This window comes from Pygocentrus nattereri, chromosome 28, assembly GCF_015220715.1.
Source record: "Pygocentrus nattereri isolate fPygNat1 chromosome 28, fPygNat1.pri, whole genome shotgun sequence".
In the NCBI taxonomy this organism is placed as follows: domain Eukaryota; kingdom Metazoa; phylum Chordata; class Actinopteri; order Characiformes; family Serrasalmidae; genus Pygocentrus; species Pygocentrus nattereri.
In genome coordinates this window covers 18,464,418-18,488,626 of record NC_051238.1, presented here as the reverse complement: position 1 = coordinate 18,488,626, position 24,209 = coordinate 18,464,418, and the positions used below count along the sequence as shown (strand labels likewise).

The 24,209-nt window shown below is 38.3% G+C and overlaps 1 protein-coding gene across 11 annotated transcripts in view; it reads right to left on the bottom strand.

Annotated features, from left to right (window-relative positions):
* Window positions 1-24,209, bottom strand: part of kcnq2a (potassium voltage-gated channel, KQT-like subfamily, member 2a) — a 38,743-nt gene that overhangs the window by 3,314 nt on the left and 11,220 nt on the right. Inside the window, exons 2-18 of one of the 11 annotated variants that reach the window (XR_005129806.1) lie at window positions 20,766-20,856; window positions 19,929-20,055; window positions 17,552-17,727; window positions 15,362-15,490; window positions 15,067-15,177; window positions 14,055-14,150; window positions 13,355-13,449; window positions 12,706-12,768; window positions 12,445-12,474; window positions 11,830-11,883; window positions 8,621-8,814; window positions 6,160-6,207; window positions 5,759-5,776; window positions 4,635-4,734; window positions 1,934-2,065; window positions 1,305-1,350; window positions 191-308 (exon numbers count right to left, since the gene is read on the bottom strand). Coding sequence is in view for 9 of the 11 variants with exons in the window: in XM_037535792.1 (XP_037391689.1) it covers window positions 191-308; window positions 1,305-1,355; window positions 1,934-2,065; window positions 4,635-4,734; window positions 5,759-5,776; window positions 6,160-6,207; window positions 8,621-8,814; window positions 11,830-11,883; window positions 12,445-12,474; window positions 12,706-12,768; window positions 13,355-13,449; window positions 14,055-14,150; window positions 15,067-15,177; window positions 15,362-15,490; window positions 17,552-17,727; window positions 19,929-20,055; window positions 20,766-20,856 (1,633 nt within the window). In the remaining 2 variants the exon portion in view is untranslated. Of the gene's footprint in view, window positions 1-190; window positions 309-1,304; window positions 1,356-1,933; window positions 2,066-4,634; window positions 4,735-5,758; window positions 5,777-6,159; window positions 6,208-8,620; window positions 8,815-11,829; window positions 11,884-12,444; window positions 12,521-12,705; window positions 12,769-13,354; window positions 13,450-14,054; window positions 14,151-15,066; window positions 15,178-15,361; window positions 15,491-17,551; window positions 17,728-19,928; window positions 20,056-20,765; window positions 20,857-24,209 lie in introns of those variants that run through there. The other 10 variants (XM_037535792.1, XM_037535793.1, XM_017722206.2 and 7 more) reach the window with 10 other exon arrangements.

Here is a 24,209-nt window from a genome sequence, read left to right as displayed (position 1 = left end):
ATATGTGACAACACAACCATGATTACTTCAAAACAGATTTTTGCAACTTAGTTTCTTTTACGCATAATCATAACAGGGAGTGCTTGGTACAATTTAAAAGATTAGCAGCTATTGCATAGTAAATCAAATTCAAGTTTCAGAAAGAAAATTTGGTTTTCTACTATTTGGGAATTAAGAAAATGTCCCTTACCTGCTTCTCCATCTTGACCAATCGTCCCATCATACTGGGATCATCTGCTGGTTCAGCTTCACTCTTGGGTTTGTCCTTATCCCCTATTGGTGCTCCCTTCCCCACTATTTGGTCTACCCTGACAATTCAGGAAACAATCTCTTCCATACAAAGCCAATGTAGTGAATCACCCACACAAAGTACAAGCACTGATTTAAGCCCTGCACAATTACAGTGCATTAACATTAAATTAACAACATTGAAGGGATCTGACCATAAAGATAAAAAAAAAAATGTAAACACTGCTTACATGAGGGCCACAGTAGTATTTGGGCAGTTTCAACATGTCTTAATGTTTTGGAAAAATGAGGCATGCATTATGGTACCATGGTATTTGTTATCATCATGCACCATATGGTCTTTAGGTCACCCACAGCACCCATAAGGATACTGTTCCATGCAACATCACAAGGAGAAAGCGGCAGTCTTGTACAAAAACAAGGAAAGAACACCGTGCTGCTTATTTAGTGGTAATGCCACGCATGTTTACTGGCAACACATATAATGTGAAACCAATAAATAGGAATGGCCTCTGGATGTGTTGGCGAAAGAAAAAATAAGTGAACAGATATAGAATGTTTCTAAATATTACCTGGGACCATGCCTTATGATGCTTCATGCGTCACTGCTTCTACTCATAAATGCTTGGCTTTTATCAGATGGCATAGGTTTTCAAATGCAAAAATGGCATGCACAAATGTATTAGTCCCCCACTAGTCAGGGTACAGCTACACTGCTGGGTATACAGAATTATTGGACAGCATTTAAACTAATTTTGCAGCAATTTTAACAACAGTTGAATGGTTATCCACACTCATTCATTGGAAGCGAAAAACAACAACGTACAAATCAAACAACAAAGTACTAAACAACATTTACTACCACAAACAGCAAAAAGCATAGCTAGTAGTGAGCCTTGACAGACCCCTTCACGTGTCCTTTATAGGTTCATTTGGACTGAAAACTTTGATATACGCAACAGAACAACAAACTGAATTACAATGTACGCTGCAATGCTGTTCAATAACAGACCCATTCAGATTTGGTCAACTGTTAGTGCCTTTTAATTACGTACTTCCTATGGCGAGGGGTCGAAGGGGGTGGGGGGCCCACAATCAAATCTATCCTGGCAAAGTACATAGAGAAGACATGGGGCAAAGCATCATAAAGCAACACATGGATAACAATCCCAGTCCTCCTTTGAGAACAGTGGACAAATAAGTGAGAATATATTCCATACATACATCTGTCGTGACACACGGGATATGGCACATGGCTATTTGCTGTTGGAATATATTTTATATGTGTGGAACAGTGATATTATTTCACAACATATATGGATCTTATTTGAGGAAAAACATGAATTTTGACTCACATCAGTTCATTGGAATGTGAGAGAAAAATCAAAGAAAACTTTGAGGGAAAGTGAAACTTCCATCTCTTCAGAGATGACTGAATGTGTCATGGGTATGATAGAGATTTGAGCCACTATTTGCTGTAAGTGATCAATTTGTGGCTATGACATAATGTTAACAGAAGGTAACTGGTAGAGGGCAGAGCATCCAATAACAGAACTAGCAAGAGGAAGTTAAGAAAAGGAAGTGTTCTAAACAGAGCATGTGTAAATGAAAGCACAACAGGAAATCATAAACCCAGCTGAGAAGTACAGTAACATGGTCGAGAAAGACTGGATGGAGATCTTGCCTGAACTGCAGGTTCTTGATGCGGGAGAGCATGTCCAGATGGCCTGCTGAATACTGCTCAATCACATCCATCACATCGTAGGGCCGCAAGCTCTCCTTAAACCTCCTCTTACATACTAGGAAACGCATGACACTGAAACAAGCAAGTGAAAATAGCCTATCACCGTCATTGTTTTCAGATACAATTAAAAGTGCAATGCCAGTTATAAGTTTGAACACATCTGGTGTTAAATCTACAGCATTAAGGATAATGCTTTGATGTTTGCAATATGTTTCTAAGACAAATATACAACTCCAATTTCAATGAAGTTGGGACGTTGTGTAAAACATAAATAAAAACAGAATACAATAATTTGCAAATCCTTTTCAACCTATATTCAATTAAATACACTACAAAGACAAGATATTTAATGTTCAAACGGATAAACTTTATTGTTTTTTGCAAATATTCACTCATTTTGAATTTGATGCCTGCAACACATTTCAAGGAAGTTGGGACAGGGGCATGTTTACCACTCTGTTACATCGCCTTTCCTTTTAACAACACTCAATAAGCATTTGGGAACTGAAGATGCTAATTGTTGAAGCTTTGTAGGTGGAATTCTTTCTCATTCTTGCTTGATGTACAACTTCAGTTGCTCAACAGTCCGGGGTCTCTGTTGTCGCATTTTGTGCTTCATAATGTGCCACACATTTTCAATGGGACACAGGTCTGGACTGCAGGCAGGTCAGTCTAGTACCTGCACTCTTTTACTACAAAGCCATGCTGTTGTAACCATGGGCACTAACACACCCCCATACAATCAGAGATGCTGGCTTTTGAGCTTTGCGCTGATAACAATCCGGACAGTCCTTTTCCTCTTTGGCCCGGAGGACACGACGTCCACGATTTCCAAAAACAATTTTAAATGTGGACTCGTCAGACCACAGGACACTTTTCCACTTTGCGTCAGTCCATCTCAGATGAGCTCGGGCCCAGAGAAGCTGGCAGCGTTTCTGGGTGTTGTTGATACATGGCTTTTGCTTTGCATGGCAGAGTTTTAACTTGCACTTGTAGATGGAGCGGCGAACTGTGTTCCCTGACAGTGGTTTTCTGAAGCGTTCCTGAGCCCATGTGGGAATATCCATTTACAGAATGAAGTCGGTTTTTAATGCAGTGCCGTCTGAGGGATCGAAGGTCATGGGCATTCAAAGTTGGTTTTCTGCCTTGCTGCTTACTTGCAGAGATTTCTCCAGATTCTCTCAATCTTTTGATGATATTATGAACTGTAGATGATGAAATCCCTCAATTCCTTTCAATTGCATGTTGAGAAACATTGTTCTTAAACTGTTGGACTATTTGCTCACGCAGTTGTTCACAAAGTGGTGAACCTCGCCCCGTCCTTGCTTGTGAACGACTGAGCCTTTCAGGGCTGCTCCCTTCATACCCAATCATGACACTCACCTGTTTCCAATTAACCTGTTCACCTGTGGAATGTTCCAAACAGGTGTTTTTTGAGCATTCCTCAACTTTCCCAGTCTTTTGTTGCCCCTGTCCCAACTTCTTTGGAACGTGTTGCAGGCATCAAATTCAAAATGAGTGAATATTTGCAAAAAACAATAAAGTTTATCAATTTGAACATTAAATATCTGGTCTTTGTAGTGTATTCAATTGAATATAGGTTGAAATATTCATATTCTGTTTTTATTTATGTTTTACACAACTTCCCAACTTCATTGGAATTGGGGTTGTACAATACTATTAAAAAGTCAGAGACACACATCATTTATTTGATTTACATCAACATGGCCATTAAGTCCAATATAGAAAGCATATATTTAAGACAAACTACACAAAAACACTTAAATAGATTTATATAGATAAATTTCAGTTAAATAGAATATATTAAAATGTCCAATATTTATTGTGTCCAAGAGAAGTCAAAGTTTATTTACATAGTGCCTTTTTATTTATATAGCGCTTGTTGTTACAAAGCAGCTTTACAGAAAAATCTAGGTCCAAGCCTGTCCACCTTTTCTTTAGTTCTACTTCCATTCTTTTCTGGAGAATTGCCTTCACTTTTTATAGAAATCTAAAGAGGGATTTTTCCAAACATTCAGTCTTAGACCTCGTTTGTACTTTCTGTTCCACATGACCCAAGTAATCCCAAATAAATCTACTGATATTGAGATCTGGACATCTTTCTGAGAATATCAGCAGCATCTTTCTTTGATTTGCAATTTTTTTCTTCTTTTTGACTGTTCCTTTTTCTCTGTAATGACTTGGCAGCTATATCTCCTTTCAGACCCAAAGTGCTCAGTTGTTGTCTCAAAGAGAAACCTTTAAGTACTGTTTATCTGATGGTGAAAGTTTTGGTGGTCTACCAGGACTTGCACAGTTGCCTGGTGTTCCATTTTATGTATGTTTTCCTTCAACTTTCTCTTTTATGTAAGTGGATTATCCTCAAAATTATGTCATAAAAAGTTATTATTTTTAATTATCTCTAAACATTAATGACATATTTAATGGCCATTTTGACTGGAAATTAAATTAATGAAATGCGTTCTTTGCACAGTACATTTACAGTACTGTAAATAGTAAAACTCCAGTGACAAATTATTATGATAATTGAACCACAAACATTATACCATCCTAATTATTATGTGTGCCTTTTTAAAAGTTTATCTATGGAATTTCTGTCCTAATACATTGAATCTCCTACCAGACTACCCTTATGACCGCCTTCAGTGCAGGAGACAGGTCTTGCAGAAAATTACAATGACAAGTCTTATCATCTCCAAAGTCATCAGGGAGACTCGCCTCTACAACACACACAACCACACACACTGTTAATATCCCAGTATTTATAAAGAATAAGAAACCCTGTTTAAGATCTTTATCACATCTATCACTTTGATGATTTTAACAAGATCAATTCATTTCTGCATTAGCAAAGGTAGAAAGCCTAACCTCTAGACATAGGAGAACAGTCTTACATGTTACTCACTAAATTAGAAAGATGCTGATAGGCTATATGAGACAAAATATTCCACAATATTGAAAACTCCACAGCTGTAAGTTATGTTCAATAAATTGCTATTGCACAATCATCTCATTGGGGGCGTGTGAGTACCTTTTCTGGCAGAATATTTGGACATGCTTCATTTTACTTCCTAAGACAAAACAGCAATGTGAAGCATGCAATCTCTTACCTGACACACTGCATAGTAAACCACACTGTGCACCTAAAATGACTCAGAGTCAAGCACACTTGGACTTCAGTGCTACATTAACACTGGCTAGCTTGTTGAGATGGTAGTATGTGTAATAGGAATATCAGGAGCAGGTTATGTCATATGAATAAAAATCTTAACAGATTCCATTCAAATGACATAATAGCCAGTGAGTCTTTACTGATAACACTGGATACTGGAAACAATCCTGTTTCCTCTGAAAGCAGAAGGATATCCTCATGCAGGTTAATGCAAAGTATTTGGGGAGAAAAGAGCAAAAAGACAAATATATTTGTAACACATTCTGTCATAAAAAACAGTAAAATAACCACAGATAATCAAAAAAGGTATTATTGCTGCTTTGATGTTATCACATTATTTAATTATTAAACTGCTGTGAACAGCATATTTTAAAGCTTGACTTTCATGTGAGAACTTGAGAACTTCAGAAGTCTTTTTCTGGTAAGACGCAGCAGTCAGCAGACTTTATGACAGAGGGTGTTGCATGAAGTGCAATCTTGTTAAGGCAAGCTGCAACTGCCTTGCTCAGACTCAGTGTGTTATTGTGGCTTTAAATAAAAGCATCAAACCCTAAAAATATGATTTTCCTTACTGATCAACCCATCAATTGCTGCCAAAATGTGGAGAAAAAGACATGGAAAAGAAATGTTTAAAGATTTCAGATGAAAATGGTTTAAAGAACGCAGACTGCATCACTCACTAGGTTCTGATATTATAGGGTTATAATTGTATAGTTTCAAATATGCTGACATATCATGATTAAATGGTGCCATGGTTTTGATGCTGAAGACATTTGGGTCACATTTACAATAGAATTCATTTTCATTTACGAATGAGTAAAGCTACTGCCTTCACTAAAATCAATCAGAGATCGTACTACAGGCAAGATTAATTTTAACACATAAATTACTGTTGCTGTTTAAATATATTTTAATGGAAACTGCAGTGTCATCTCTATGCTTTTGGGATCATATTTCTGGATCACGGCCTAACCTGGAGAACTCTTCATTCCGAAGTCTTCATCCTGCATCTCAATCAGCACTTTTTTTCCCGTCAAGAGGAATGAGAAAGGAAGCGATGCGAGTGCAGACAGTGAGTAGGGAGAAATGAAATATATCTTTTAAGCTGATCACAGCATGACATGAAAATGCAAACATCTAGCCAATGGACAGAGATAATAAGATGTGCACGTCTCAGTATACGGAATCATAAATATCATTTACAAAGCCTCAACCTATGAATGCCAAAAAGTACAGGAACGAAAACTCATATAATATGAAACAAATCTGCTGAACTCTTTGTTTAACAGCACCCTCTGCTGAATGCTAATGAATGGAGTGCATAATTGGCACCCTCTTCTGAACATGCTACATTTGGCAGACCACTGTGACAGCTGGTCCTGTGCAAACAACCTGTCCTTACTAAATGCACAAACACAGATTAAAGAGCAAAACTCAGAGAGGGAAAAAGTACAAGATGGTGAACGTGCAATGTGTGTGTATTACTGTGGCATGCTGTAATTAATGTTATTCCAGGGATCCACAGTGTGTATGCATGTTTTTCTATGGGACGCAAATCCAGCCAAAGAAGAAATTAAAATTAAAACAATAAAATGTAAACGCAAACCTCTTTTTTGCCACTTTTTTCCCAAACATCTGTACAAATATCCTGCCAAAATTGAAAATTAAATGAAATACCTACATTTGCAATTTAATTTTTCACATGAGCATAAGTAATTTGTGACAAAAATAAAAATGGAAAACAGCTATTTGTAATTTCATTTTAGTTGTTTAGTTTAGTATTTCATGGCCAAATCTATAATGAAAAAGCTAACAAAGAAAAGAAAATCCACTTTGGCTTTGGCTTTTCTTCATGAAATGCCCAATATGTGTCAAAACCAAAATCAAAATGCAGTGAGGTTTACATTTTATTGTTTTAATTTTTATTTCTTTTTTTTGCTAGATTTGCCCCCCATAGTTATTAGTACAAAAATGTGTTGACTTTTTGTATGAAATCAGAGAAAGGGGTAACCAACAATCTAAGGGCCAGCAAAATGGTTCTTACCATGTAAAGTGCATTAAAAATGTTTTATTAATTCTTGCTTACTGTAGCTAAGCTTAGGGATAGAAAAGTATTATATAGGTATCTTACAAAACTTGCTTTATTTGCAGATATCTCCATATATATAATACATATCATTACTATAAAAAAAAATATTGTGTTAAGATTTCATGTTGAATGACTTGAACGATTCATTAAAACATTCATTAAATGTTAAGAACATCTTTCCTTCTCCTGTAAAAATACTATTCTGGAGATAGAAAGTTTGATTCTGACAATCTTGAGATGAAACATGGATGTTTGCACAGTACTGTGAAAAAGAGACCACTCTTTATTCATTTAATTACCAATAAAAACAGCCAACAAGTAAAGTAATTAATTTCTCTGGAGATCTTTCTGAGATTTTTTTTTTTTTTTAAATTATTAAAAGATGTAGATATAATGGGACTCCTAAGAATTGTGTGAGACCACTAAGTCTGTAACCATCTGATAAACAGTACTTTGAGAGAGGGGAAAATCAAGCTCCACTCTTGCTTTAAAAAAATCCACATTTGTTTTTGTCCAGCCTTCCACTATAGAGCAGATCACGCAATACTATGAGTCTGAAACGATATGTAGCTGTCAAGAATCTGTTACAAAGGAAATTGAAAAAAACAGAAAATTTGCAAATCTAATAAAGCTGCTTGTGTTCTGAAATTAATGGACTAAGTGTAATGAGGAGCGAGGTAGTGGACGCATGTACGGAGGTAAGCGACTTTTATTGAGGGCAAATCCAAAATCAGGGTCATCACAGTCCAGGGTCATTGCGCTAATACGGATAGATTGTGGGTCAGACATGTTATAAACCAGAAACAACCAACAACACAGATTCAAACAAAGCAACCAAACATAGACCGATACAACAAACAAACACTAAGAGCAAACACAGGGCTTAAATAACAAAGGGTAACGAGGGACAGGTGAAAACAATGATGGGCGGAGACTTGAAATGAGGGGGCTGGACTAGAAAAACCAAAACAAAAATGCACCTGGGCTAAACCAAAACACTAACACATGGACAGAACTGGGAGGGGCCAATCGTGACACTAAGCACCCCAGAGTCCAGACCTTAACATCACTGAATGTGTTTGGGTTTACTCACATCCTGCGAAGCAGAAAATCAACCAACTTTTAAGACTGAGGTGTGGAGGTGTGGAAAAATATCCCTGCAGATGTCTTTGTAATGTTTTCTGCCTTTTTTCCAGATCCCCAAAAATGAATAGCTTGTATTTATTAGCCGTTTCGACTGGAAATTAAGTTGCATTAAGAGCAGTCTTTTGCACAGTATCATATGACCACATTGTATAAAAACAACAGTGTGTGTGTGAACGAGGAAACATTAGTATTTTCTGACCTTCTGGGGTTTGCCGACTCCCCTCTTTGAACTTCAAGTTCTGTTTGGATCTGTTTCGGTCTGTGAAGCTCCAGCTTTTTGGCACTTTGCTAGGACTCTCCCCTGCTCCTTCCTCTGCTCCAGGCGATTTAGTGTCCTTTCCCCCTGCACTCTTAGAAGGGCTAGGGAATTTCTCTTTAAGGCTTGGTTTACGACTGTGTGGAAAGCATTTTGGGGTATACAAAGCAAACAAAAGCACAGTGATAATAAAAGCATTATATTAAGGTAAACATGCAGTAGAATGTACAGTAAATCAAATTTCCTGATGGACTACTGTATGCTTCTATAGAACAAGTAGTGCATCTGACATACTGTATGATGATGGGAATCTGATTAATCAATAATACATGCTAGAGATCTTATCAGGAACTTTATTAGGTTCAGCACTGTATTCAAGAATGCTTAAAAGAGTTTCAGTGCATATACCCTAAACAGATGCTGGACCCCATCTAGTTACATCAGTGTCAAACACAGATGAAGAAACTCAGAAAAGCACAGTATCAGTTTAAGATGTTCATGGAATAAAACTCATATATCTTAAGAATAACTAAACAGAATATGGGCACTTTGTCACTTTCCACCAACTTGACAACTTCTAGTCAGTTATTTGTTAAATTTCAAGTTATTTCATACGTTTTCAACTTTGATGAAGGTGTAACTTAACAAGTGAATTCAGTTTGGATTCAAATGTACCTTAAATTTAATATCAGTTTATTCTTTGCAGGCTTTGTGTGATAGGTTCTAACCTAAATCATAGTTCCACTTCAAAAAATAGAGATTACACAAACTTGATTCTTCTCAACAATCATGCCATGCAATATTTAATAATTTCCGTTGCTACAGTAAAGAGCCTTGTGCGGCCAAAGTCATGAATGATGCATTTGAACGACAGAGCAACATAAGTCATGCATGTTCTAGAGCATGCTGTATACAAACAGTTTTTGTTTCAATTTTTAATGATCATATTAAAAAGACAATAAGTAGATTGTACAAACATGCAGATTGTACAAACATCTGAGTAAAAACACAACAACAAAACAAACAAACATAACAAAAACAAAACAAAAAAACTTTCTGGTCTAAAATATGTATCAAACACACTGATCAGCTACAAGATCTAGTAGTTGGCTTATTCCACACCAGCTCACCTGGGGCCTAATTTCCAAGTAAAAATTCAACAAAATTTTCTATTTAACACATTTTACTTTGTTGTCACAACATGAAATACACTATATTGCCAAAATGATTCAATCACCTATCCAAATCATTGACTTCACGTGTTCCAATCACTTCCATGGCCACAGGTGTATAAAACCAAGCACCTAGGCATGCAGACTGCTTCTACAAACATTTGTGAAAGAATGGGTCACTCTCAGGAGCTCAGTGAATTCCAGCATGGTACTGTGATAGGATGCCACCTGTGCAACAAGTCCAATCGGGAAATTTCCTCGCTACTAAATATTCCACTGTCAACTGTCAGTGGTATTATAACAAAGTGGAAGCAATTGGGAAAGACAGAAACTCAGCCACATGGTAGGCCATGTAAAATGACAGAGCAGGGTCAATGGATGCTGAGATGCATAGTATGCAGAGGTCGGCAACTTTCTGCAGATGAATGAATACTTGTGGCAATATAGTGTATCTGTAAAATAAATTTTTTTAGCAGGTTTTAATTTTTTGTTTTTAATTTATGTAGCATTCCTACATTTCTTTCAGGATAGCAAGATGGGATTATAGCTAGATGCCTCTGCAAGACATTCTGTGTATAACAGATCCCCCAACAATGAATTACCTCTCTAACAAGGATACAGATTTTTATAACAACTAATTTGGAAATTGAAACCTTTTATGAAGATATTACTAACCATGAAGGAGTCATAGCATGTCTGTACTTTCACACATGTCTTCTCTATATTCCCTTTTGAGAAAATATAGGACCAAAAAGGTATATAGACATAAAATCTAAATTTTGTAAAAAATTATTTTGAAAACATTAAAGACTTCAATCATTCAATTGATTAATTTTCGTGATGCTAGTTGATTTAAAATGAAATATTTTAATAAATAAAATAAAACTTTTTTTCAGCAATTGTTCCAGGAATCAATGATGTGACTTGGTAGGCCCTATTTGAGCATGCCTGGAATAACTCGTTAATAATTCAAGGTGAGTGCTCTGTTGTTTAACCACTCATTTGAGTTGGTTTGTCAGTTCAAATGAGTGGTAGGGACATTCCCTGGCATTTAACTACAAACTTTAAATGTTGACTTACTACAGCTAGACAAATTCATTGACCATTATGACTGAAAACCTTCACAAACAGTATGTGCTGAATTCTTGCTAGCAGAAATAAACACCCTGTCAAGACATATGTGCCAAGTCCCTGCACTATGAGCCAAGGTGCGAGGAAAGCTTTGCTGAACCTACAAGCTCAACTGCTTACATGAAAACAAGGATACTGGCCTGAAGTCATGCAGCTTTCTACAACAGTAGGCCTCATGACCAATAGGCAAACACACTGCCCATTTTCCAATTCTTTAAGATTTTTCACAATGTAAAGGGAGCAAAACAAATGACTTCCAAATGGAGGTTTTGTCTTTTTAAAAAACTCTGTTTAAAGTGTGTGACAAATTTCTAATTTATGAATGTTTGAGTGTTTGTTGGTCATGATATTTGACCCATTTTGCTGAACTCTGATAACTAATTTTAATCTAAAACGAGTTTTTTATTAATATTATGGATTAAATGTGACTTTTCCCAAATTAAACTCCAGGAATTTTTTGTCAGAAAGACAGCAAATCCTTTTTTTTAGGCTTAAATGCTAAATGTGGTGTGTCTGACATGCAGTTCAAGAGTTCTGTGTAATTAGATTTAAATTTCCCCACTCAGAACTTGTTAAGACAACATTAAAGAATGTAGGATATAATTAAAACTGCAGTTAAACATAACAATGATTAACTGTTCAGCCCTATGTGAAACCAACATTGTTCGAACTATCTTGGTCTATTTAACTCAAAAAAGTAGCACCTGACATGTTAAACTATTTAGAGGAAATCCGAAAAAAAAAAAACATATTCAGAAATGTGAAATCATAGACAGGAAAGAAGCTATAGATCCAAATGCTGGAGAGAAACGTGGACGTGCAGACGTTAGTATCTGTGTGCAACGGTACCTATGGCATCTTGGGCAACACCCACAGAGGGTGTCTTTGTGTGAAATCTCACTACTGCAAGTGTGGTTGGGTGGGTGGTAAGAGAGACAAAAGATTATAAAAGGAATAGTCAAAATGGTGCAGGCCGCAATTAGGAAGTAGAACGTTTATTTTTGATGAGAAGGATTTTAACGGTCAAAATTGAGAAAACAATTAAATTTAGAATTGTAATTAAGAGCGCACTTGATTTTACAGCACAGAAAACAATAGGTATTCTACAGGGTGCTCACTTGTCAAAAGAGGCAATATGCAATATGCAAAGCATGGAATGTTTTAGCCCTCAATTTATCACCATCTATTATTGTGTGCCAGAAAAGACTGAATTGTGTTAGAAGAGTTTTTACCTTGTAAATACTGAAAACAGCATTGTAATATAAAGTGCTACTAAACTGTCTACAATACATTTTCGAATAACTTTTAATACGATATCCATAGAGGAACTTATAGACTTTGTATTCATTTTGAGTGAAATTGCAACTCCCATAAAATATGAGACCACATGAATGACTTCTGTAATGAGAGGCAGCTGAGAGCTGTAGTCCAAGAAATCATAAAAACATCATTGACTTAACCAACCTGGGAGAAGCTTCAGGCTGAGAGTCCTTTCTTTAGTTCCAGAAAAGGAGAACAGAGAGGGACACAGACATCTTTGCTGTGAGACAATTAGTATTAATAAAAAATGAACACATTGTCAAGAATTGTGAGTAAACCAAGTCCAAGATAATCTACAAAACAAAAATTATTCTCAGACAGACATGTAAGCTCACTGATTATAATTTGTAAGATGATTCAAGGGGATTCATACAGTTCCATAAAAAAATATATTGCTAGTCCAACCTGAATCCAGATTTTCCCTTCAGACTACGCAAGAGGTCCAATTGATTCAGAGGAGGAATCAGCCTGGTAAAAGGATTAAAAGTACATACATTCAGCACAGAACACTGAGTAACTTCAATAAAAAAAGTATGCAACTTTTATATATATTAAGATGTTTCAAAAACATAAGATGTCTCCCAAAAATTTAATGGTACAGTAGGATGGCACTAGTAAAAAAAGAGCAATGACTCATTTAATATCTTAAAAGTAGAACTGGCCACAGTCAGATGAGCCTTTTTGAAACTGGGTGCTGTTGGCAGAGCAAGAAGAGAGAGCCAGGTTGGAAGCTGGCCTGGTGACAACTTCACATCACAATTCAGTGAAAGACTTTTATTCCTCTTGTAAATAAGGAAAGTCTTAAGAGCTTGAGTGATTAGTTCTAAACTATAGTGGCACACTGAAGATACTGTACTTGTAATGACACATTAGAGCAATGATATCAGTTAGAAAACACCTCTTCAACTAAAACATTAAATGTGGCACAGATGCAGACAGTGAAATGACAACTGAAAGGCATGAAATGATCAGCGCTGTATCTTACAGTGACCCAGAAGGATAAGCGGCTTAGAAAATGTGTGTATGTGTGTGTGTGTGTGTGTGCTCATTTTACCTGTACATAGGGACTGACACAGTTTGTCCATAGAAGTCCCAGGTTGACAGCAGGTCTGTTCGTGAGAGGTTTGTTGCATAAAATCTCCAGGCAGACTGGTAATGAAACATATACTTCATTTTCACTTCATTTCCAAAGGTACACAGCAGTATTTCCCAATCTCCGTACTGGAGTAGCCCTGCACTACATATATCAACTCATCATCTGATTAACAAGCAGTTCACAAAGTTAAAACTGCCAACATGGCTAACAGTATAAAGGAAAGCATGAGCACTTAGTGTAATTACATTTGCATAATGCTACCTGGTTAGTCTTACACCTTATTTAAGAAGATAATTTACTAATAACAACGTTGGGTTTTGCATGAAGGTATGCTTTAACAGTTCGTTTGTATGCTTAAAACATCATTCCAGTTTCTAAATTCACATCTTACTTGCATGCTTTCACTGCACTGGTAGTCAGCCAAAGTGTATCCAATAATCTGCCCCACTCCTTACTAACTCTAATACATCTGATTCAGAATCACAGACTTAGAAAAAACTTGATTAGCTGGAACAGGTGTGACAAAGTGTAGTTGGAACTAGGCTCTACAGGAAGGTAGCTCTCCAGGACCATAGTTGGAGACCACTGACCTAGAATGCCTTTAAAGCCCCCATTTGCTCATTCTGGAACTGCAGATGTGCAATGTGATGTTACTGACCTGAATAAGTCCTGCAGCAGGGTTCCGTCGTTTCTCAAAGTGTTTCTGCCTGTGCTGCTCTTGGACCTTCAGAGCGAAGCCAGAACCTAGAATACCCTGAGTGTGTGACAGAGACAGAGAAAGAGAGCGAGAGAGAGAGAGAGAGAGAGAGAGAGAGAGAGAGAGAGAGAGAGAGAGAGAGAGAGAGAGAAAGAGAGAGAGAGAAAGAAAGACAGTTGACAGGGGAATCCAATGACTAATGAATAAATTGATGACAGGGATCAAAAGGATCTGAATGCTTTTTAAACTTTCACAAACCATAGGCAGGTCCACATTCAGCTCATTCAAATCCACAGATTTTGCAAAATTACTTAGTCATTCAATGGTTTAGATGTAAAGCTGCAAAAGATCACAGCTGCACCTTGCCAGTTAAGAGTGGTGGTGAACTGCGCTGTACCAGGATGCAAAAATACAGAAAATATAGTATGGTGTCTTTTTTTCATTTGCTGTTACAAGAATCAGAAATCCTGAAGTCGAGGCTAATTATTTCGAAGCTACACTCAAATACCAAAGTTGAGCAACTCCACAAACTAAACCAAAAAAACACCTCAGTGTCACTGTTGGACTGAGAATTGACCACCAACCAAAAATATCCAGCCAACAGCATCCTGTGGACAGTGTCCTGCAACCACTGATGAAGGACTAAAGGATGACCAACACAAACTGTGCAGCAGCAGATGAGCTCTGACTTTACATCTACATCTATTCTTCTAGAAAGACACATTGTACACCAAATTACTCTGAATGATTTTGTTTACATCTAAACCACTTAATGATTAAGTAATTTAGCAAAATCTGTGGCGTTCCCCCTTTTTAAATAACAACACAATTATTTTCCATTGTAATCAATGTAGTTACTGAATAATAAGCCTTAGGGTGTGGATATAAAAGATTAACTAGCAATAGAGTGAAAGATAACAGAAGCCTCCTCTCTGTAAGTCATATTTCTTACAGCATTATGTTGTGCACTTACTGCTGGGAGTGCAAAAAAGGCCACACCAATTAAACTGAAGGTTGCAGCAATCAGACGGCCATTCCATGTTTTCGGAAACTTATCCCCATAGCCAATGGTTGTCAAAGTGATCTGAGGAACAGAGATATATCTCACATCACAAGGGTTAATGTGATCATTTACCCACTTTCATGTTAACACAAATTCAGTCAGGAAAGTGAAAGAGCATCGATGTCTGTAATCTTATTAGTCTGCAGCAGTTGTCCAGTTCTAGAGCAACTAGGAGAGATCTAATATTTCTAACCACATTACTCACCAGCCCCCACCAAAGAGCATCAGCATAGGTCTCAAACATCTCTGCATTGTCATCCTTCTCCACTGAGTACACCAGAAAAGAGGCCAGGATGAGACAGAGGAAACCAATGTACCATGCAGTGATGAGCTCCTACATTTAAGAATAAAAAAGTGTAGAAAACAGCAAATTTAGGAACTATTCTTAAAATAATCAATAACATACAAAACTCCTTCAATGGGCTGCGTTTGACATCAGATAATATAATGATGCTGACATTACTAAAGGAATACTCCAGCATTTCAACTTAATCTTTACCTGTCACATCTGTTTTGTTTCACTGTACACTGGACAGTTGCTGAATTCCATGAATAAACATTTGAAATACATGTTTAGATAACACCATGGACTATAGGATGCACGCAGACATGAGAATGCGCCTTAATGCTTGAAAAATAGATTAAACCTCAAACAAACAGCTTTGGTAAATGTGGCAAGCTCCCGATGATGACCGAGAGAGCCAGCAGAACTCCCGTCTGTCGGGGGAGTTCGGGCTCTACGCTTCGCCCCCTCCACACTCGCAGCTCTCTCCCTGGCGTCCTCGCTGAGGTGCGTCGTGGCAGAGTGCCACGCATGCCACACTTACCAAAGCTGTTTATTTGATGTTTAATCTATTTTTCAAGCATTAAGTACTACACTAAAAAAGCAGGTCTATTAACTTTAACTATAACTATAAAATGTATCCTAAGGTTTCTTGGTATCCATGCACAATCACGTTGGACTCTGTGATAACTCCACCATTACTATGAATGATTCAGATATACAACTTTTTTTGTAAAATCTTGCATGAATTCTTTGTTCCAAAAAACATGATAAGTGCCATATTACCACAAATTTTAACATATTACTTGGTGATACGTTATGGTAATATGCTGAGCAATATGACATTATTATCGTAATGGTGATAAATTATGTCACAATATGTCACAGTATGCTTTTCTGAGTCTCGCATCATCAGTACTCAAAAAACACCCCCTACTGCAAGTTTGGTTATAAAGAGAGCATAATTAGTTATATACAACTGGATTTAGTGCAGTACTGTATGTATAATGGTCAAGACAAAACACTATATTTGTATTTTTTGATACTATTTTTGAAATGTGACTCTGCTTTATCTGTTCCAAATTATGTCAGAAAAAATACTGTGATCAAACATGTATCATCAAAACTTCTTGTAGTATTGTGACATTAGATTTTTTTCACCAAGCTCTAATACAGGGTGTTTCAAAGAGATTCATCCAATTCCAAAACTATTTATTTCACTTTAAATCATAACTGAAAAACGCAGGGAATTGTAAATGGATTAGTGAGCCTGAAGTTTATTATGTAATTGCACAATTGCTCTATATGACCTCCTCAAGCTGTACGGACAACATCAACGCCATAGTCAAATCCATCCCATACTCGATTGAGCACGTCGGGTGTCACTGTACTCACGGCTCTTTCAGTGTGATTTTGGAGATCATCCAGTTTTACTGGGAGAAGTGGCACATAAACAGAATTCTTACTGTATCCCCACAAAAAAGTCACATGGTGTGAGGTCTGGTGATGAAAATATTGTACTTTGAAATTGGATGAATCTTTTTGAATCACCCTGTATTACTACAAATTCTTCCTTCTGGAAAACTAGTCTCTGAAAGAGCATCTTAGTCAGATTTTTTTGGAACACTCACAAATTCACTTTTCTCTAATTGAAAATATTGTCTGTCTGGGGTTTTAAAACCAAATTATTGCTTATGGTCATCAATGGTACAAATGTGGTGCAAAGAGAACAAGTTGAAAACCACTAGATCACACCTTTAAAACCAGTCAAATCAGTGGTACTATACATGTTATGACTTGGGTTTTGTGAACTACAGCATTCTGAGCCATAATTTATGAGTTATTATGAACAGAACTCACAAAGCAAGTCAGAGAATACCTGCCTTTATAAAATAATATTCACATTCTACTGACCTTGATCCAAGAAAACATGTATAATCAGTAATCTACTTAGACAGAAACCTTTTCTGTCCCTGCTGGTGAAAAACACACTTTTACTACTTAGTCAGAGTTGGGATTCTCCCTTTCATACTCACGCAATGACACACACACACACACACACACACACACACACACACACACACACACACACACACACACACACACACACACCTTGCTATGTGCGTAGACTACAGATCCCAGCAGTTTCCATGTTCCTGCTCGGCGGTCCATGCGCAGCATACGAAGAATCTGCAGAAACCTCAAGCTGCGTATAGCAGAGGTGGCAAAGACGTTGCCCTGAGAGCCAGCCGCCAAAACGGACACAGAGGCAAACAGTACCATGATATCTGCAGAAGAGCAGAAAGGGTCACATATTGCAACAGGCGAGGGCCATCATGACCAAGAAGAGTTGACACCAAATATGAACCACATCTCACTGGTGCTTTGAAGGAAACTTTCTCCATTTTTTGTCTGTGATCATAAGAATGTTGCTCAAAACTTTTACTGAAGAGAACAGACATACAGGGGTTGGACAATGAAACTAAAACACCTGGTTTTAGACCACAATAATTTATTAGTATGGTGTAGGGCCTCCTTTTGTGGCCAATACAGCGTCAATTCATCTTGGGAATGACAATACACATATACAAGTCCTGCACAGTGGTTAGAGGGATTTTAAGCCATTCTTCTTGCACAAGTATTGGGCCAAGGGAATGCCATGATATGGCAGCCCAAACCATCACTGATCCACCCCCATGCTTCACTCTGTGCATGCAACAGTCTGGGTGGTACGCTTCTTTGGGGCTTCTCCACACCGTAACTCTCCCGGATGTGGGGAAAACAGTAAAGGCGGACTCATCAGAGAAGAATACATGTTTCACATTGTCCACAGCCCAAGATTTGTGCTCCTTGCACCATTGAAACCGACGTATGGCAGTGGCACGAGTGACCAAAGGTTTGGCTATAGCAGCCCGGCCATGTATATTGACCCTGCGGAGCTCCCGACGGACAGTTTTGGTGGAAACAGTAGAGTTGAGGTGCACATTTAATTCGGTTTTGTTTTTTGGATACAATCCCGGTTAGCACCCGAACATCCCTTTCAGACAGCTTCCTCTTGCGTCCACAGTTAATCCTGTTGGATGTGGTTCGTCCTTCTTGGTGGTATGCTGACATTACCCTGGATACCGTGGCTCTTGATACATCAAAAAGACTTGCTGTCTTGGTCACAGATGCACCAGCAAGACGTGCACCAACAATTTGTCCTCTTTTGAACTCTGGTATGTCACCCATAATGTTGTGTGCATTGCAATATTTTGAGCAAACCTGTGCTCTTACCCTGCTAATTGAACCTTCACACCTTGCTCTTACTGGTGCAATGTGCAATTAATGAAGATTGGCCACCAGGCTGGTCCAATTTAGCCATGAAACCTCCCACACTAAAATGACAGGTGTTTCAGTTTCATTGTCCAACCCCTGTATATGTAATATATATATTACACTTATGTTTGAAGATTTCTATAATAAAATGTTTTTTCAGTACAAAGTAAAATTTATGCAAGCAATAAATAACCAATTAACACAAGTTATCAAAGTAAAGTTAAAGCACAAAAATGAACTTCAGAGGGATAAAAGTACAAATAAAAGGTTTGTTCCCTGCAAGTGACTGCCACTACTGTTTTTTGTCCATGTTTACGGAGAACAGTATGTAATACAGCATCAGTAAGAATACAACCAAGTCTATTTGTGATCCTTTTAAAACCTGGTCTGAGCCAAATGTGTCACGATTTATGCATTCTGTTTGCATGATACCTATTAATAAGGAATAAAGAAGTAAATTAACAGGTAAAGCAGTAAACTTTGGACACCAAACATGGCAGTAAAACATGTTTAGGGTAAAGGGAAAATGTAATGAATTGATATATCATATCTCTAATTTTCCATTCTAAGCTGTATTTATTTACTTGCGTATTAAGGTCCCTCATACATTTTAGCAGCAACAGGAATTTTTTAATAAATAAATATATACTCTATAGTTATTACAATAAATGTAAGCCACAATTGTGGATCTCACAGGGAGAAGTAAGCTTTTGGCAAAACCATTTCATGTGCATAGGCATACAGTAAGATATAGTATATTGTCTATTTTTTCACATAAATGCAATGGGCAGGCCCTCTCATTTTTAGTAAATAATGAACAGAAAGCAAGCTGTGATTGAAACCTGTCTGACAGCCACTGTAGATTTTCAGCATTAGAAACGCAGCAGCTCAGAGGTAGATGACAAAATACCAGCCTGATTCTGCTGTGCTTCTTACAAAACTGACAGCTCAACTGTCTCAATTTGGAGTGTGCCAAACCACTTTGCTCATTTATTACCCTGAAAATGCAGGCAAGGCACATTTCTCTTGTCTCAAGAGAGAAAAGCATAAGAGAAAAAAGGAAGAAGTACAGTGAGATAGAAAGTGCAAATGAGGGGAGCGAGGGATCAGAAGTGAGACATAGTTAGAACAGAAGAATATCACACAGGGACATTGCAGCAGCTGGTCTTACCTATAACACAGAAAGGCTTGCGGGCAAACTTCAGCCTCCCTCTCCATCCTCTATACCGACAGCAGCAACCAGCGGCCCAGATCCGCACTATATACTCCACACCAAACACTACGATAGTCACTATTTCCTGAAGAGAGTAAAGGCGTACTATAATGAACATGAAAACCTGCAGCTCTTTTTTAGTGGCAGTACTATAAGGCAAATAACAGGCTAATAACAGGCCACTGCTGTGCTGAGAATGGTCCACCACACAATGTCTGGCCAACAGCGAGCAGAAATTGACCAGTGATGAAAGGGATAAAGGGGGGCTGATGAACTATGCACAGCAACAGCAGGGCTACAGCCAGTAACTGTACACCTCTATGGTGGACCTATAAAACAATGGAGGTCATAATGTCACCAGTGAATGGTAGGTGTTTCTAATAAAGTCAGTGGTAAAGGTGTATACATCCATATACTTTATACAATGTAAGCTACTAGTAGCACATACACAGCAGCACTTTTCAAATAGTCTATTCTTCTAAATAATAGTATACTGACAAAGCTGTTTGAAGTGGTATAGAGTGTAAGACCATGATGGACAGCACTGCCAGCAGAGACCCAAACGGATCCATATCGTGTCATGTTCACACCATTTAACACCAGCTGAGATGCAATATCCTATCCATGTCACCACTTGTTACAATGTGATATGGTATCTGCTTACAATCAATAGGTGTGAAAAGATGGCAAGATATTTAATATGTGAGTGTTCACGCTCTACTAGAATGTTGAACTTCAAGGCACTTACAGGAAAATGACATTTTTTGTTCATGAAGCCTATTTTTAGATACTCACCAGAATGTACAAGGCACTCTCTGAGCTTTTTTTGAACTCTTTTATAGTAGAAAACACGGAGAGCACAAGGCAGGAGAACACCAGCAGAAAGCTGAAACAGCAAATGACAAATCAAGTTTATAACTCAGATTAAACATGACTTTATCCATTAATTGGTCACCTGGTCCAAGTCTATGTTTGATTAATCTACAAGATGTTTCTCAAATTCAATCTTAGATTCAAGATGTGTGCCAGAGTCAGCCCAGTTTCACACCTTGATGCTCCATATTCCTATAAAGCCATTGGATATGCGCAGTACTGGGCAAAGGTCAGCCAAGCTATCCGTGAGAAACAGGTTCACATACTTGTTCTGTCACTGTTTATTTATTTGAATTAAAAATTTAAAAAACATACACTGACTGCACTTCTCTGACCCTGCATCCAAGAGACTCTATATTTAATTAATTGTATTGCTATAGCAGGTCACCTAAAAGTAGTTATTCAGTGTTTGCTCTGTCATTAAGGAAGATGCATAGCCTGTCTTTCATTACTGTTAATGATTGTTATGAATGGCTGACGACGGACTGATAGGCTTTCAGCATATAAGCTACACCCATGTTTAGAGGATGAGCAGCAGGCGATGAATATAATAAACTGCATCTGAAAACGTTACATTTTAATTCACTTCAGAGATAGAATAATAGCTCAGTTTAGTGTTTTGGTTCCATTTTTATAAAGTAGTTCTAAAAATTTTTTAAATTAAAACAAATTTAATACAAAATTAAAGACTAGAAATGGCCTTAAAGCTAACTTATCTAGGATTTGGATACTTGACACTTGATATTTAACATTACGCATTTCACGTCTTTCAAAACGACCTGCCGACAGGGTGGGCGATATAACCTACGGTGGCATGGTGGGTAGCGCTGTTGCCTCACAGCAAGGAGGGCCTGGGTTCAATTCCCCGGCTGGGCGACCAGGGTCCTCTCTGTGTGGAGTTTGCATGTTCTCCCCATGTCTGCATGGGTTTCCTCCGGGTTCTCCGGTTTCCTCCCAAAGACATGCAGTCAGGCCAATTGGACGTGCTACATTGCCCCTACGTGTGACTGTGTGAGTGACTGTCTGTGTCTGTCTGTCTGCCCTGTGATGGACTGGTGACCTGTCCAGGGTGTATCCTGCCTTCTGCCTGAAGACTGCTGGGATAGGCTTAGAAGGCCTGGGATAGGCCTAGATGGAGAAGCGGCTTTGAGGATGGATGGATGGATGGATGGATGATATGAATTTTGCCGTACTGTGGATACCATGATAAACCCAAACACAGTAAACCACAAACAGCCCTGCCCCTGAGACAAAGTAAACATGAGCATGATAAGCTTAAATAACTCACAGCGCTAACAAAACGTTGTTGTAAAAGAAACTGCACTGCTGATTGCTGCTTTAAGTCGCTCCTACGTTAATCAGTATTGGTTTACGTGGGCGCGCGCACAAAGTGTATTGCTGGGCACGCGCCACATGCATGAATACATTTAGCTTTGCTGTTTGCACATGTTTTTTATTTTGCAAGACTTTCCATTTAAACTCCTTTGTTTCCCCAGTTCACTCAGGGTTGCCAGATTTGCAGTTTAACTTACACTACAGAATGAACGCGGTTCTGCCTCACTTTCAAGATAAACAGTTATAACTAAGCAGCTAGGTTAGCTTTTGTGTTAAACACAAAACACACACACACACACACACACACACACACACAGCAGGCCAAGTCCTCTGGAATCTGACTCTAACAAAAATGTAACCGTTGGCTGCTTTGTTTCCATCACCACCACTGTAAACAAATCTGACTCTGTACGCTGCTCTTACCACATCAAACCGCTCTGAATGACTTTGCTTACATATCAACCAGCAGAATTCCCCTTTTAATGGGGATCAGCATTCCTTTCCATTAGCTGCTAGCTGAAGGAATGAATGAGAGTATGTAGAAAATGACATGAACCGTTAAAAATAACAGTTTTCAGATGATGGTTATTCTCTAAACTGATATATATATATATATACTGGTATAACATTAATAATAACAAATTACACTTTTGTTTATTAAATAAAAGCTGCAGGGCAGGTACAGCCATCACATCTGTTCTACTGTAACGTTACCTTTCTGTAACTTTCCTTACGGCAAACCATGTTATATCAAACGACTCTGAATGACACTGAATCACAATAAAATTATGGTAAAATTTTGAAAAGTCGGTGGAACTCCCCTGTAACGTCACCGCTCAATAGTTGAGATTTACTTGCTGCCACCGCGCTGTAACTTAAACGCCTCAAGTAATATCACAGCTAACTCCAATCTTAGCGAGCTAACGTTAGCTAACCGTTTCCTCGCGGAATAGTGTCGTTACGGCTAGCTAGCGCTAACTAATGAGTCAACTGAAATTGATACTAGGTCGCGATAAACTGACAAAAGCTGAAGTTAATTATCATAGCGTTAGTTAATAGCGTCACACTTAGTCATTACACGCGCAATAAAAGCACGCAGTGGAATATTAAATAATCCTATGAATAAAAGCAGCTAAACGTTTCACCATAGCGGTCCGAATGACCGTTGGACTGGACTCGGGCTGATCCGCTTTTCCGTTGAAATTTGAATTTGAAATGAGCGCGCGCTTCAGCACAGCGCAGTAGTCGGTGCTGAGCTGGATTCGGCGCGTGAATGCGCAGTTACTAGTATTCGCATAAAGCCCTGCAAACCCTCCTGAGGAGATATATTTAAACTGCACCTTTGGACTAACACAGTAGTCTGGTAAGTATCATCGAGTTTGCAGTTTAATGGTGAGGAATGACCAGACACCTCTCTTAATGGTCTGTTTACAGCTTTTAGACAGATTTTTGCTCTTTCAGAAAATAAGAGCAAGTGTCTTCACCATGATTGATAGCTGTGCAGCAAAGAAAAATGTAATATTGGGGTAAGTGTGTCTTTGCTGTATAATATCAGTCTCCTGTTCTTCAATATCAGTCCAGTCTCCTGTTCTCATTCCACTTCCTTTTAAAATCATTTGTCCAGTCTTGTCATGTTTCCTCTTCTGTCCAGCCCGTAGTCCCGCCTCACGTTTTGTCTCCTGTCCAGCTTCATGTCCAGCTCTTGTTTTCAGCCTCCCCCTCTGAGCCAGCTCCCTTGGTGTTCCTTTTCGCCCCTTAGGAGCTGCGCATTAGAGGGGGGCATCTGTTACATCTGTTCACTCTGTCCTGGTCTTTGTTTGCCTTTTTTTTGTTGTTTGTTTCCTAGTGCTGTGTTTTTGTTTACCTGCCATGCCCCTTTGTTTTCTTTTGACATGTGCTTTTGTTGTCATGTTGGCTCCTCCCCTGTCCTGCCCTGTCTTCACCTGTTCTTTGTCTCCCAGTCCCGCCTTCTCATTGGTCTCAGGTGTTTCTCGTTTTGTTAGTATTTATACCGCTGTGTTTGCTCAGTCC